At 39.1% G+C, this 16,961-nt stretch overlaps 1 protein-coding gene across 8 annotated transcripts in view; it reads left to right on the forward strand.

Annotated features, from left to right (window-relative positions):
- The window catches only part of ST6GALNAC3 (ST6 N-acetylgalactosaminide alpha-2,6-sialyltransferase 3), a 576,783-nt gene that overhangs the window by 150,637 nt on the left and 409,185 nt on the right, over positions 1 to 16,961 (forward strand). The window contains exon 2 of one of the 8 annotated variants that reach the window (XM_079129198.1): positions 3,471 to 3,678. The exons of 5 other annotated variants lie outside the window; for them this stretch is intronic. In XM_079129198.1, the coding sequence (XP_078985324.1) occupies positions 3,668 to 3,678 (11 nt within the window). In that variant the 5' untranslated portion in view covers positions 3,471 to 3,667. Of the gene's footprint in view, positions 1 to 1,821; positions 3,679 to 8,327; positions 12,810 to 16,961 lie in introns of those variants that run through there. 2 more of the 8 variants (XM_079129185.1, XM_079129197.1) reach the window with 2 other exon arrangements.

Below are 16,961 nucleotides of genomic sequence, written 5' to 3' on the forward strand. Positions count from 1 at the left end.
TCCAGGGACCATGTTCCCTCCTGGGAGCTTGCTGTTCCTTCTGCTCTCTGATCTTCCATGTCCCTCCAGGTGGTTTTCTGTTTTCTTTCCTCCTAAATTGCTCTGCACCCTCCCTTAGGAGTGGACTGGGTCCTTCTAAACTGCTATTTCCCAGTGTAGGCTCTGAGACTCAATGTCATTAGCTTCATTTTCAGCTGAGGAATGCTCCTATTATGGTTTAGATATGAAGTATCCCCCTAAAGCTCATGTGTGAGCCAATACTAGAACATTCAGAGGTGAAACGATTGGGGTATGAGAGCATTAACCTAATCCGTGTGTTAATCCACTGATAGGGATTAACGGGGTGGTGACTGTAGGCAGGTAGGCAGGAAGAGGTGGGTCACTAGGGGCATGCCTATTTTGTCCTTGGTGAAGGGAGTCTCTCTGCTTCCTGGTGGCCATGTTCCTAGCTGCTTTCTTCCACCACACTCTTCTGCCAGGATGTTCTGCCTCACCTCAGACCCAGAACTATGGAGGTGGACATCTATGGACTGAGACATCTGAAATGGTAAGCCCCCAATAAACTTTTCCTCCTCTAAAATTGTTCTTGTCCGGTATATTGGTCACAATAGAGAAATTGCTAACTAAAACAGTTCCCAGGGTAAATTTTGTTCCTTAGCATAGTTGAGACCCTGGATTCAATCCCCAGCACCAAGAAAAAACAATTAAGCTGTTAGGTTGGAAGAATTAGTGTTTGCATTTTAATGCCCATATAGAGGAATTATCAAAGAACCGTGTTTTCCTAGTGGGATTTCAGGGTCTCTCTCAGGCTGGTTTGAAGCACTTTAGAACTGTGTGCTTTGTACACCTATGAAAATCATAGCAAGAAGGCAGATTCCTATCTGTACTGACGCCCTGTATGCTCCTGTATCTTCATCTGACCTCTTTTCTAGAATCCCCTGCTGTTATTCTATAAACTGGGCTCTACACCTGAGTTTCTCTGTGTAGCAATTCCAAGAAAATTCAATCTTCAAAACACATTTGTAGTAAACAGAGGCAGCCATGAGAAACACTTTGTTGCTGCTTTTAAAGGTTATTGTTTGAAAGAACTGAATAGTCAGTCTCAGTTTCTTAACTAGTTTTTCCAGGACCAATTTATCAGAAAGGAATGGATTCCTTTCTCTTTTTTCCAAAGGATCCTTGGAAGATGAAGAATATGAATAATAGCAAAGCAATCAAATTTACATTGAAAAGCATCCTTCCAAAAAGTAGCCTGAAGGTCTCTATACAATCATATCTGATGTCTCCCACCACCCAAATCCAGCTGGACCAATCAGAAAGAGTCAGGCTTGAGCTTCTCCACAGAGATTCAGGTGCTTAAACCCCAGTTAGTAGGGCGTGACACTTGGGCACTTCCTTGCAGGATGCCAATAGTCAGTCACTCGTCAGATGCTTTTTGGCTTTCAAGGGAAAAGTAAAACCTGTTTGGAGCTATTGTTCAAAAGGGAAGAAGATTACCTCACAAATTTCATTGCCCAGATGCACATAGGTGAGTGTCAAGTGATAAAACTGGCCTGCCTTAAAAGCAAGGATTATTATTTTTTTAGAACTGTAAGTAAGTAGGTATCTCTCACTGAATATAATGGATAAATCCCTGTGCCTCAGTTTCCCCAAGTTGATAATGGGGTTTGTGTGAATACCTACTTTACGAGGGCTGTTGTGACAAAGTACTGTAAATGGGTGACTGAATGAGAAATTGATTGTGTTACAGTTGTTGAGGTAAGTCCGAGGTCAGAATGTTGGCAGGGCTGGTGTTTTCTGAGGTCTTTTCACTAGTTTGCACTAGTTACTGTTGGTGAGGAGAATCCTTGAAGGAAAACGGCGTCCATGATTGTCGTTGCTACTTTAGGACTACTGTTGGACACTGGGTCAATCTTCTCTCCTTTGTACCCTCACAGAAACCTTCGGAGGACATTCTTTATCCTAGTGTCCCCAGTTTACAGATTCCTCAACTGATGCTTAGAGAGGTGGGATGATTTTTGTATGGCAAAACCTTCACAGTTTCTTTTTTGATTGTAAAGAAGACTGTTTACAGGTTGTATTCTGACTGTGAAACTCTTCGAATGATGGCAGAACATTTCACAAATTCATAACTCTCTACTTTAGCTTTTGTATGTAAATGCAATTTTCTGAATAATGTATTGAGTTTGTATTATCAAGGTTCTACCATAATTTTGAGATAAGAAGCTCAGTTGTTGCATAAAAACTGTTAATTAAACAGACATAAAGTAGTCACTGTGATCTACTAAGTAATGTCTTTAAAACAGTGGCAAGTTCCTGATTCAGTTAACATGCAGTGATTAGAGTCCTAAATCCTTTGTTAAGAATGCCCAGACCAATAAAAGCTGACTCCTGTTTTCAGAGAACTTGAGTTTGGGTTCAGGAGTGCCCTGAAAGGAAGGGCCCTGGCCAGGTGAGCATCTGTGAGACATGTGGAAGCAACTGGGTGCAGCAGGGCTGGAACACAGGAAGAAGAGCCAAATAAGTGGCATCTGGGAGGGGTGCTAAGGCTCACATGGAGTCAGCGAACCACTTCAGACATTCTTATTTTAAGGAGGATCTTATTTTCAATGCAGCAGAAGGAGGCGAGGGCCCATTTAGGCTCATTAAAGGAACTATTCGATAAAGCCAAAAAGTTCAAAGTATACTTAACACTATCCATCCATGACTGCTTTTCCAGAAATATGGTGGAAGTTAAATGTGTGTCATAGGCTAAGAATTCCTTAAGCTAATGATTGTAAATGGAAGAAAGAAAACCAGTTTTCTCTTGGGGCTGTCCCATGGAAATTCAGACTAGAATGGAATGAGGTATGAGGATATTAAATTTACAATCTCCCACTAGGATTCCAGATAGAATGAATATGCTTCTGGAGATGGGGATGCAGGATTTGATGTCATTTGAAAAATTCTGTTGGGGACCTAGCATGTGTGAGAAATGAATACAGTGTGGTTCTTACTTTGGGAGAACCTATATTTCAGCAGAGGAAGATGTATACTCTGAACTTTCCACCTCACTTGCCTATATATGAAATACTTCCTGCTTCTGAATGAATTATATTAATGTTGATTAATGATAATGGAATAATATTACTTTGCATTTGTAGTATGCTTTTATCTTTTCAAAGTGCTTTTCATAGTGCTTCTTCTGTCAGACTGTCAGACAAGCCTGGCGAGGATGGAGATTGGGCGGAGGCCAGAACTGACACGGGCTCCCAGGAGCCTGACCTGGATGCCACTTCTCTAAGGACGATGGCTCTGCTTTGCAAATCCTTCTCGGCCTGCATCATCTCACCCTTGTCTCCATTTCCCACACTGTGCTTTCTTTGTTCTGGTCTTCCTTGCTGTTGCCTAGGAGTCTCTACATATCCCACTGTGCTCTTTGGAACAAAGCTATTACAGAAATCTAATAAATAATAAATTTCATCACTCAGACAGATCAATAAAATGCATGAAAAGAAGAGGCCATTATGGAAAATGAAAAATGCACGGGAAGATGCCCCCAGCCTGAGGCAACCTTCAGCCAGGAGAAGCTGAGCCTCCTGAAACACCAGAGACCAAGCAGGCAATCCTGGGGCATTCCCGGGCCTTCATTGTTTGTTCATCCACAGATGTTGGTGGAGGGTTTATCATGCCAGGCAGGTGCTGGGCACTGGGCAGAGCTATCCTGTGTCCAGGAGCTCAACAGTGTAGATGAGGAGATGGATGCTGCTGCTAAACTTGTTGTGAGGCTGCATTGCAGCCTCTGTAGTTAAAAAACAAAGAGCCCTTAGAGTTCAGAGGAGGAGGAACCAACCACAGAGAGCAGGGAGAGGGTTTCATTATAGCCACTGCTTTGGACTTCAGCCACAAAGGATGAGTAGGATTTTTTCAAGTGCAAGAGTTGAAGTAGGTATGAGAAGAAGATATTCGAAGGGCAGAAAATAGCACATGCAGACTTGATAACAAGTCTAGTGATCTTTTTGTACAGATTTATCAGGTATTTCAAGTCTTTTCAATCTGGGGTATTTTAGGTAACTAACTTTACTTTCTCACTAAGACTACTCCTGTATCTTGGAATTTTACTGTTTAAAAAGAAATAAGGAAGAATTGAGCACAAGAACTGGGGATTCTGGGTTTTGATGGCATTTTTGATGGCATTGGCACAGCTATCCTGGTCAGTATCCTAGGGTTTTCTGGGCTAAAGCCCAGGGACAGCCCTCTGTCCTTCTGCCTTCACTGACCTCCTAGAAAGAAAAATCTGAAGTTCTGGCCCTATCACTCAGGCCACATGGAACAGCAGAACAAAGGGACACCTTGCCTCAATAATGATTTTTTTTCTATCTTCTGAATTTCTGACTATGTGGCCCAAATCAGCACCATGAAACTTAAGCAGCCAATGGTAATACTCCTTTCCATGGGGTAGGAAGGGAAGATGAGAAAAGAGGGATCCTGAATTCTCCATAAGGAAACATCAGCTTCCAACCAGGACTTCATTGGGCAACCTGATGCAGGGCTGAGATGAGATGCAGAGGCCCTGTGCTAATGGGAGGTTCTTCTATCACCACCTTCCATCTTCCTCTTCTGTATTCTCTTTCCTTGTTTTGCTGACTATTTCTACTTCTCAGGCACAGGGCCTCATGTCTGCCTTTGGCTAATAAGGTGGCCATTGATAAATTAATTCTGGAGGAGGAGCATGCACTTTGGAGTCATGTGAATTCAAATCTGGGAACTACTGCTGGCTTAGCTACATGACCTTGGGAAAGTTATTTAACCTCTCTAGTTCCTAGTTTCCTTAAATGTAAATTGAGAAATAAATTTGTGTCTTTAGATTTTTCTAGGAAGATTAAATAACATATCTATGTGTGTGCGGGCATGTGTGTGTGTGTGTGTGTGTGTGTGTATGTATAGTATATATAGCCTTATAGTCCAGACATTCAACAAATGGCAACTACATATATATTTATATATTTTTTTAATTTTATATATATTATATATATATATATATATTTTTTTTTTTTCTTTCATTGCTAGTTCTTTATTATTGGTGTGGTATGCTGGAAAAAGCTTTAAACTGAGAGGCCAATTCTGAAAGTTATTAGCTGTTTGTCCTTGGACAATGTCTTTATCTTTTACCAGTTTTAGGGTCTTTTCTTTTCTCTCTCTCTCTCTCTCTCTCTCTCTCTCTCTCTCTCTCTTCCTTCCCCTTTTATGTAAAAAGTGCTTTAAAATTCGAGCCCCCTCCTCTTCTTTCAGGCCTATGTGAAGTTTCTAGCTTGCTTGTTTAACCAGCAAGTCTCTCAGTTCTTGGCAGGATTGTATCTAGTTAGCCAACGTTGAGCACAAACTGCTGGCTGTCCACCCCAGTCCATTCTCTTGTTCTTTGGTCTGACCAGCTTCACTCTATTTCTGAGCCTTTATAGTCCAGTGTGGTAGCCTGAAGACCCATTCACCAACTGAATGGGAATGGGAGTGATGTGTGCCACCTCCACACTGGGCCACTACCTTCCTGCCTGCAGTCCTTGGTGCACTTATCTTCCTCCTGGCAGCTTGGATGGGGGTGCCTAGAACAACCTTGGGAGTCAGCCAGTTGAGCTGCCTCCTCAGCCAGAGGCTCTGAGTTACTAGTGAGCCAAGTCCCCTCTGCCACCACTAATGTATAAACATATGTGTGGGCTAGTGTGTGCATGTGGAAATGGAATATTTGGAAATAAACCATTTCCTTTGAGTCATGTAATTTTGGGTCTTTCTGTTCTGGCAGTTTAATCTTCCCTTCATACTCTTTTTTTCCCTTCTGTCTTCAAGTTGGACTGAGATAACTGGGAAAACTCAAAGTAAAAGCACTTTTGAAAGATTACTGAATTTAGAAGCGGAACTAGGTTTACAATGGTTTTGTACCCAGCAGCTGTATGATCTTCCCGTTTATTAGTCAATCTTCCCTTTACTGAAAAGAAAGAAGGTGCTATTCTATGTGATTTTAGTGATCCACTTAACTTCTGCAGATTACTCACCTGCAAAATTCCTCAGAGTTGTCATGTATACTAATTAGGATGATGCATGTCTTCATTTAACATTTGTAGAATGCTACAGAGTTCACCATCCAAAATGGTAGCCACTATATGTTGCTATTGTGCACACACACACACAGACACACACACACATACACAAAGTTTAAGGCATGTTGAAAATTTTAAAATTAACTACCAATTTAAATGAAAATATTTTGGATATATTGGATTAAATAAAATCAGTTGTTGAAATGACTTCCCCCTTTTTCATTTCTAATGTGAATACTAGAAACATTTAAGATTACTACTGCATCTCACATTGTATTTCTATTGGACAGCCTTCTGGCAAACACTAAGTTTTACTATTTAGTGCAAGCTGATGTCCTATAATAGCTCTGAATGTGGGTTCTGGGTCATGGGGATTGAGAAGCAAGATGTATTTAAATGGAAATGATAGTTTTCATCTTGCAGGGTGGTTATTGGGATTCAGGATCTTACACGTGCAGTGCCTGGTACACAGAAACTGCTCAGCAAATGGCAGCTGCTTTGATTCTCCCACCCTTTTCTTTCATCCCAAAGCAGCTTCCACAATCAGAGGCTACACTGACTTTGAATTTTCTCTTTAAGGAAAACATTCTTTTATTTCTTCTTTTTTTTTTTTTTTTTTTTTTTTTTTAAAAAAAAACCTTCAAAATGTGTTTGCAATATCAGAGCTGAGACTGGTTTTGTTTCTCTTTTCAGCTTTTGTGATGCATGCAGTTATAGCAGCTAACCTCTCTTTGTATCTAATCTTGGGAAACTGAGAGCAATTAGCTTCTTTGGTATTAGGGAAATGGGTTTCGAGTCTAGCAATCTCTACTTAAAGCCCTTTGCTTAGCTAATGCTTTTCTTTAATCAAATCACTGCCCCTTAGGTTCTAAAGTAGTGGGGGTGGAACTAAACAGTGATTATCTCAGATTGAAAAATGTGTGATTTTTCTTTGTTTTTGGTTGAAGATTCATAATTTTGATTGTCTATGTGAAGCATGGGCTTTTGAGGACTGCTGTCTCAGAACTGAATAAGCCTTTCCCTCTTTAACCTTGTGTTCCCTCCTCACTCCTTTCCCTTCTCCCCTTCCTCTTCCTCTATCCAGTTCTCCCCTTCCCTCTTCTCTCTTCCATTCATGCCTTTTCCTTTGTTCGGAAAGACAAGAATGGAAAGAGAATGACACATTAGAAAGCTTAAAACCGCCCCATGTGAGGCCACCTGGAAGCCTGGAGCCACCAAGACCCCACACCAACAGTGGCTTCTCAGGGGTTGCCTTGCTTCTACTGATGTGACTGCCTAGGTTCTTTTGAGGCTGGTGTCCCCTCTTATGTCCTAAAAGGAGACTATTCATGTTTTTATGGGCAGGGGTGACCCTGAGAGAGTAGGGCATTTTTAAAAAAATAATAGCTTTCTTGAGATAGAATTCACTTTATATAAAATCCACCAGTTTAAATTTACCACTTAATGAGCTTTAGTATTCTCACAGTTTTGCAGCCACCTCTAATATCTAAAGACCAAGCAGCTATCAGCAGTCATTTCCTAATCCCCTTCTCCCCTAGCCCCACACAACAACTTATCTACTCTCTGACTTGTGGATTTGCCTATTCTGGACATTTTCTATAAATAAGATCATTTAATACAAGATCTTTTTTGACTAGTTTCTTTCACTTAGCATATTTTGAAGTTTATACATCTTATAGTTTGTATCAATACTTCATTATTTTTATTGTCAAATGTATTCCACTGGATGAATTTACCACCTTTGTTTATCCATTCACCCGGTCTTACTCACTTCTAGGATATAATAATGATGCTGCCACAAACATTTGGGTGGATGTGGGTTTTTAGTTCTCTTGGGCATATATTTAGGATTGGGATGCTGCATCAAATGGGAGCTTGGCGTTTAATTGCCAAACTGTTTTCAGAAGGGGCTGCATCCTTTTACAATTCTTCCAGAAATATTTGAGGTATACAGTTTCTCCACATACTTGCCAAAACTTGTTATTATCTATACTTTTAATGTTAGCTATCCCAGTGAGTGTGAAATGGTGTCTTGTGGGTTTGATTTGCACTTTTCTGTTGATTACTTACACCTTCTCATGTTTATTAGTCATTTTATATCTTTAGAGAAATAACTATTCAAATCTTTTCCACATTTAAAAAAATTGAATTGTGTTTTCATTGTTGGGTTGTATATACAAGTCTCACATTAGATATAAGATTTACTAATATTCTTTCCCATTCTATGAATTGTCTTTTTACCTTCTTGATTTTTTTGAAGCATACTTTTTTTAAAAAACATTTCGATGAAGCCTACTTTATTTTTCTTTTACGGTTTGTGCTTTGGGTATCACATCTAAGGAATCATAACCTAATTCAGAGAAGTCTCAGATCTTTAATAACAGAGATACACAAAATGGGATGGTTTGTAATGTCTAACCAGCTCTTGTCAGGCCTCAATGGCTCCCAGACCAAGTTTGGCTGTGCTATCAAGGAAGTGTTAAAATCTTATTTTCATAGCTCGCTGGTGGTGTGAGGATGGCACAGCTGCTAGGCATTTGGACACTGCAGCAATTGCTTTAATTGGACATTCCTCAACCCTCTCGTCTGACTTGTTAATGGCTTTTTAAGTGAGACACACCAGCCAAGTGAATTAGACTACTTGGCAAGTCAATTCCTGCTCACTTGGAAGCGTTAATCCATGGAAAATAAGCAGAGGCCTTCAGCCAGGAGGAAACCTGAATTGTATTTGCAGAGGTGAAAGAGAAAGAGCTGTTGTCTCTTTCCAGCAGTTTCCAAGTGCACTTCCAAAAGCTGTGTAGAGGAGGCAGAGCTTCTTAGCCCTAGCTGCTCTCTTGATCTCCCTTTCTTCAGTTCAGTTCTGTTTCTGAGTGTCTACAAGCCACCAGCTTGAGGGCTGTCCTGGAGTCTGCCTTGAGGAGCTTCTATTCATTGGAAGAAATAGAATATACACAGATGAAACAATTGGAAGTAATTTGCTGATGATGTAAAATATTTTACCCACTTCTCTGTTTAGTGTATTCCGACATCAGTCAACCACTTGAATTGTTCTTTCAAAGAACGGTGACAGTCACCAAAAAACTCTTAGGTGCCAAACTTGATGATTTTCCAAGCCTGTGCATATGGCCTGACCTTCCTTCCTTCTGGACTCCACCCTGAATTTCCACCTTCCTCTCACACATCTTTACACAGAAATCTTGGCAGCGCTAATTCACATACCTAAAATCAAATTTCTTTTCTCTCTTCTTCCCGACTCTTCTACTGCCATCCAGCTATTCTCCTCTGATCATGGCCTAACCATCTTCCCCAATGACTGTGTCCTCCCACTTTCAGTCTCACATCACTGCTGTAGTTATGTATGCTATTTCAGTTCAATTCCCACTTTATATCTTTCCTGAATATTATGATATAGGGTGGCTTCTTACAGTATAAGTCTTCTTTCACATCCAATTTCTTCCCTAATCCTTTGTCTACATTTCTGCCAAAATTATTTCCAAACCATGATTCTCACCCTACCAGTCCTTTTTTAATGCATCTTTGTTACTTTCCAGTGTCTGAATTTTGTACAGCTTATGTAGACCCACCACTTCTTGCCTCAACCTCCCTTCCTAGCCATGTCTACCTCGTTCAAAATCCTTCACTGTTCTTTCATCACACATTGGTACAGTGCCTCTCAGAAGGGATGTTCCACAAAGGTCCTTAGGGATGGACTCGCTGAACCAAGTATGATTCAAACAACTCTCCTCACCCACCTAAAGGCAAACGTGTCCACATTTCAAATTAATCTACAGTGTGGTTTAAGTACTTTTAATGTGATGATCTGTTGTCATTTGTTGGTGGAGGGAGTGGTTATGGCAGGAACAGAAACCAGAGGACTCAATGGTGAGAAATGAAGTGATACCAAACTGCCCGCTGAGGCCCCTGCCAAACCTGGAGTGGCTCATCTGATGTTGTGTGTGGTGCCCATCAGGGTGGATGGCATTGTAATGTGGTGGACACTGGCTTTAGAGTCAAAGGATTTTGAATCCATGTTTATTGGTCTCATTTGAGAACATCTCACTAGCTTATCTGAACCACAGTATCTGCCTGGTGATAAGAGACAAACACTCCCCACAGGGTTTTGCAGGGATAAATAGGATAACAAGTGTGCTGTATTTAGCCAAGTCCTGTGTGTGGCAAGTGCTTATCAAATAGAGCTGTACCCTGCTTATGTGTAAGGGAATGTGTATATGTATGTGGGGGTGTTTGTGTGTGTGTATAATATAACTAGTTTTGGGGGAAAAAGATGATATTTCTGATATATCTAGCCAGTTCCCTTGAGGACAGTCCTTTTTCTTTATTTCTTAGGCTGGGGGCTGAGATTTCCTTATGCTACTAGTGCTGTGAGGGACGTGCTGTTAAAGCCAGTGAATTGAAATTGTACAAAGTGAAATTCTTCCTCGAATTTATCTTTGGGGGTATTTAAATAGCAGTGTCCAAGGCTGTAAACACAGCTGAGAAATGCTGTTATTGCATTTAAGACTCTCTTTTCTGTAGTATTAAGACATCTTGATTTAATTGGTAAGCTGTTCTGTGATAGCGTTCAATTTAAATGAGGTTTGTGGAATGGAGAATCATAAGGCAATCTCTCATGGAGCAAAGATTGCTGATGAAGTCTACCTTATTGCCGTGTGTCAGAAATTAAATCACTGTCTATTGTCATGAAGCGATCGATCAGATTCTCTTTTTGATGGTATAACGCTAGTGGGGAAGATAGAAAAAGTAAGGATATAAAATAGACTTTTACCACTTTTGTATTGTGCTGCTTACTTTATGGTATTGGGAGTGCTCTTGGCTTGCTATACTGGAATATAAGTCAGTATTTTCATAGGACACAAAAAGATAGACACACACAAACATACTAAAAGCTCAGAAAAGTGAAGAAATTGTAGTACGGAGAAAAGTACAATTCTGTATTTTAAAATATTCTAGCAGCCTTGGAATTCTATGACTAGAATCATTTTCGATTTACACAGTTTTCTGCATCATTCTTCCTGTAGTAAATTGGGAATAAAGAATCTGCCTTTTTTTTTTCTGAAGAATTAAGTGGAAATGAGTGTTTGCTGAGAACCATGAAGTCCTGGATGAGAAAATACTGTCATTACTGTTTTTGGCTTGCACAAAGATGAAGGTGCTTATTTAAAATGTGAAGCCATTTGCCATTAAAGCTTCCCATGAACCTGATCTGATATAGAATCAAAGGTTTTTCAAGAGCATAATGGAGAGACTGCCTGTGTCAACACTGTAGGTCTGGAAAATGTTGTGAAGCACTAGACATCTTAGGATATTCCAGTGCACTGCTAGGGTGTTTTCATATTTGCTCAAATTATAGAATTCTTTCATTGTTTCTTCATTAAGATGGGCTCAATTGGAGCATTACTTGCAAGGAAAAATTATCCATTAAGCAACATTAACCCTGACCACTGTGGTGCTAACTTGCTCTGTGCTCTGCTGAAAGCACTGTAAGGCAGTGAAGCCATGAATCCTCAACTCTTCCAGCACAGGCAATCCTCTCTGCACTTCCCAGTATTTGAGCAGATGGCCTGGGTATGATCAGCTCCCTGTGTACTGACTGACTCACATCTTCCCATGGGATTCTGTGCATGAAGCACAAACCTTGGGATTCCTCAAATTCTCAAAGTCCCTCAGTGACCAATCAGCAGCTTAGAGAGAAATGGTGGTAAATGAGGTAGAAGCCCTCTGTGAATGGAGCAATGGTCTGGAAGGGGCTATAACTTTGGATTCTCTTTCTAATAATTTTCTCTATGACCTTGGTAAATGACTTTATTTCTCTGCCTTTGCAGATGGAAGGAATCATGAAAATGTTTCTATGAAATCTTGAATCCATAAAATGCTCTAGAGATGTTAAATATACACCATTTATTATGCAGTTTCCTGTGTTCTTAGGACAGTTACTATTTCTAGACCTAAGTGGATCAGAGGAGGATAGTGCTCTAATGCTCTAAGAAGAAAACGAATGTTAAGCTGGATACTGGTGTGCTTAGCTGCAATTAAGGAAGCTGCTGTGGAATTAGTGACTCACCCTTCATCAGAATGGCAAAGCTGTCTCGTGCCATGTTTTTGATTTTTCTCCCCTGTTCAGTTTGTTAGAAATCTCTCCTTTGTGATAGGAGAAAATGACAATTATCATCTCCTTGTATTGTTTCCATTTTTGGTAAGCAGTGGGCAGAGTTGACATTGGATAAAATTTCAAAGACTGTTTTGTGAAAAATCATTCCCTCCTGACAATGGCAAAATGGTAGGGGAGAGACAATTGCTGCTTTTATTTTACCATGTCCAATTTTCTGCAAAGGTTATATTCAAGACTGTCCCATAGACCTTGGGAATCTGGTTATTGTCACTACCTGCATGTGAATTTATGGCCTTAAAACTGTTGACTTGTGATGTGTCAGAAAACAACATTTGAATACATTGAGTTGAAAGATCTAATTGACTTTGATTAGCAATGCTTGAATCCATACCTTGTATGAAATGGAAAAGTGTTGCCCTGGGTGTGGTAGAAGGGACAGTTTTTGGAAATGGTTTGATCCAAAACAAGGAGAGAACACAGTGCAAAAAAAGCAAACAAAACAACAACAACAACAACAAAAACTCCGGATTGACTAACATCATGATATTTCATGTTGCTTTCTTTTCATAGGTTAAAGCGGAGGCAGCTTCCTTATCATGCTGACTCAGGTGACTTGGCCCTTTCTGATTGCTTGCTGTGAATCTGCTTTTTAGAAAACTGGCTTGTTTTTGAGTTGAGTTTGATTGCATGGCAGCTAGTATGAATGATTCCATTCTGGTAGGATCTGGTCTGTAGAGGCCTCATACAGGAACTCAGTCCAACGCAATGACCACCTGTAACTTTCATTTCCCAGATGTTGCCTACACCCCTGTGTCAATTGCATCATTTAAGTCTATTCATCACCCCGCCTCCCATCTCCCATAATTCACAGTTGTTTGTGCTTTGGAGGAATCCATTTAAATACAGGGTTAATATGAACAAATTTTAGTTAAATGATAAATTTTATAGAAAAAGTAGAGCACGCTGAGGCCATCTGCATGCAAATTTTGGATTATCTGCTCTTTTGTGTTATCTATGCTATAATACTTTTCCATTGGTGCAAATAAAAATAAGTCAATTGAACTCCCTCTTTGGAGAGAGAGATAAAATGAGAATGGGAGTAAAATCTTGCAGAGGTTGCAAACTGGTCTGGCAAAGCTAAACTTGACCCTTGTATGTGTTTTATTCACTTGGTACAAATTTAAATATAAATGCCTTTAAGAGGCTTTCAGATTCAGTTTGCTGCAGTCCTCCTTGTTCCTTAATGTCTTACATGCTGTCTGTTTCTTTGCTTTACTACATGCCTGGTCCTCAAATGTTATTGAGTTTGTAATTTCTAGTTTAAAGATTTGTTCCTATCATGAAAAAGTGGGTGCTTAGGCTAATGACTTAATTTTTCTCTTTTTCATGGCAAGAAAGTTTATCTATACAAGTATAATATAATTAGAAAGTAAAAGGGTCAGAAGAATGAGAAATTACACTCCACTTATGTATTTATCAAAATGCATAAATGCATTCTATTGTCATGTATAACTAATTAGAACAATTTAAAAAATTAAAATATAAAAAAAATAGTGGAAGGAAAAGAGGGATAAAACCAAAAAGCAGTACAAAAGGCAGGCAATAATGAAATGAGGAAAATATAATAAAGATTCAACTCACTTTTTATTATGATAATATCTATAAAGGAAATGGAAAAAAAAGAAGTAGAGTGATACAAGGTAGCGTTAAAATTAGAGAACTATTGAGACAGTGAATGGCAACACATGCAAAAGTACAATTAGGAAAAGCTACAGAGGAGTAGCCAGTCTAAACTGAAAGTATGCAATATTTTAGCAATAAAAATTAAGGTACTTTATACTAGTTTAAAAAAGTATTTCTATTTTGTGTACAGCTGTACTGTTTGACTTGTTATAACAAGTATTAAATTACCTGTGTAATTTAAAAAAGAAAAGAAATAGGTAATGGTCTTCCCTCCCACCAATTCTACTTCAGAAGAGCCATTGTTAAATAGATTGCAAATCTGTGCACTTTTCAAAATTGTAGTAATTTCGAAAGACAATCCTCATGTAAGAGAAGGCCAGGTATTTGGAATATTCCTTGATCATAACAAAAAGGCACTGAAAATTAGAGGCAGCAAGAGACCCCATTCTGGGCGCAAAGAGTAGCAATGGAAATAAAAGTGAATTACTGAACGAGTTGCCTTCCAACAGGGTAGGTGTATGTTAAAGTGGCATCGTAAGTGGCATCCTACTGCTTAGTGAGTTTAGACTACATCAGCCAAATATAAAATACAAGCCAATTTAAAAAATGAGAATTTGGAGGATACACATGTTTAAATTAGAGGGTTTTTTGTTCTTTTGTTTTTTAAGTAAGATTTTAAAATCTCCTGGTATTTATTTTGGTTTTGTTTGATGGTGGCAGACACCTTCAAGGAATGATGTGGTTGGAGTACATCAAGTTCTGAGCACATGAAAATACTTGGAATTAAAAAAAAAAAAAACCTCTAGGAGATTTGAGAAAATAAAAATAAGTGCTGTGTAAGTTATAAATGAAACACACTGAATAATGTTTTCACAGGAACAGGAATAATATCCCAATCACAAAAGTTAAAAAAATTAGTGTAACACAAGGCATTGACAGCATTTTGAATAGCTTGTCCATATTCAGGTTTATTGATTATATTATCTAAGTTTTTTGACTGACAGTTGGTTTTGATGAACCTCCAAATCTCAGCAATGAGGAAATTTGACAACTGTCAGAAACCAGCTAGGTGTTTCAAGCAAGCCAGGGAATTTTCTTATCCACTGCAAGGATAGTAAGGTATTGCACCATAATGTCATGTTTATAAGGAAGGTTTCAGAGCATATGGTTTAATCCCCCAGTTTTTAAAAATGACAGTTCATTTTCTTGGATGTTGAAAGGTGCTTTACTACTTATGTGAATATGGTTTTATTATCACCAACCAAAATGTCTTGGTATTTCTTAATTTAAAGAAATTCATTTTATAGGAATTCCATCACCAAGAATTCACACTGTGACATGGGTGTGGCTTAGTAGTGGCTTTAAAGTTTGGATGTACATCAGAGTAATTTGGGGGGACTTATTAAATAAGAAGTTTCTGGGTACCTCTCCAGCCCCTTGTGATTCTGGATTTAGGCAATCTGGAGTGGAATCCAGGCATCTGTTTTTTAATAAGCACCATGCCCATTCTGCAGCATGTCAGGTTTAAAGAGTACTGATTGAAGCAGAACTGATTTATTTAAAAGAATCTTCAAGCGTCCTTAGTTGTGCTCTTCAGTAATAGTAGCTCCTCATACTACCATGTGTATTCCATTAAATCTCTTCACCATGTAGTCTTTCATTGTCCCACTTTCGATTCTTCTGCTCGGTCCCTATCTTTTTTAGTCTATACCCACTGTTCGCTAATGAAAGCCGGTAGCTTCTAAAATGAGCGGAGATTCACAGTAGATACAAATTGAGAAAGAGTGACAGGTTATTCTGCTGAATGATATTGGAAAAAAAGAGAGTGTGATAGAAGCCTAATGATGTTATTTTATTTTTCCCAGTATCTTTTACACTCTTGGTTGCTTTTCCTTTCACCAAATAGCATCTTATGCAGAAACCCACTCTATAAAGTAGACAAAAGAACACAGCGCTGCTTGGCTGTCAGCCCTGCCCTATTGGCCTCTTCTGATTCAGGCACTGCTGTCACCAGGATCCTCTGCCTCTTGTGAACCTGAAAACTGCTGTGACTTTTAATTAAGCTTTTGTGTCTCGTTAAAGGCAATAAGCATATTGCAGTGGCCTTTTCATGTTTAAGTAGTGTAGAATCACTGTTATGTTCTCAGTGTAGAGTTGGTTGTTAATTTAAATGATTCATGTGTAATTTAAAGTGTTTTCATCATAAACCTATCTCTGACTTTTATGGGGAATTTCAATTGTAAAATAAGATGAGGTGTTAAGTTTAATTTTTTTAGAAGGACATATTCAATAACTACTAAGCACCTTCAAGTATGACACAAATTCAGGTTATAAAGTACAGTGTACCTTCTTGTAGAATTGCCTGATCTTTAAACTAGAAGGCAGGCCATTCTCATCAAATATTGCTTTTTCTGGTCCTTGTTTCCTTAGCTCTTTAAAGAATTGGGCACCTTTAGCACGGATAGGTTTATATCTAGATGATAATTCCAGAGCCATCAGGCCTTCAGGTTTGGCCGGGGAAAGAAATCAATTTTACTGTCACTTGAAGGCTCCCCTGGGATGTAACAGTATTGAAGAAAGCAGCGTATTCTAGAATGTCGACTTTTCGGAGGTTTGGAGTTTGCTTAAAAAGTAAATGATGTTTGACTTAATTAAACTTTGAGTCCCTACTATATACAGGTGCTGTGCAAGGCCTGGGTCATCATGACATTGTAGAGTGTGACTTCGACCCTCAGGGCCTTTGCAGTCTAGCTGGAAAGAATATTCTGGCAGGAGGAAAACCCGGTGGCGCCCAAAGGAAGGGGTCAGACTGTGCACTACAAAATGCATACTGTAATTGAAGTATTTGAAATCACCAGGTTGTATCACAAACTTAAAAAATCCAGCAAGTCTTTCTGTATATACTTGTGATCCTCAAAATTTACTTCCTTCCAAATTTTCTGGTGAAGTGAGGGCATCAAAGAACTCTAAACTCTTTCAAATGTGGTGAGAGTGTTTGTCTTGTTTCTAGGAAAAGATTTATATTCTCCCTGCCTTTTCAATCCTGTTTTCCTTATATGCTATAAACCAAACTTCAT

This window comes from Sciurus vulgaris, assembly GCF_902686455.1.
Source record: "Sciurus vulgaris genome assembly, chromosome: 1".
Classification (NCBI taxonomy): Eukaryota; Metazoa; Chordata; class Mammalia; order Rodentia; family Sciuridae; genus Sciurus; species Sciurus vulgaris.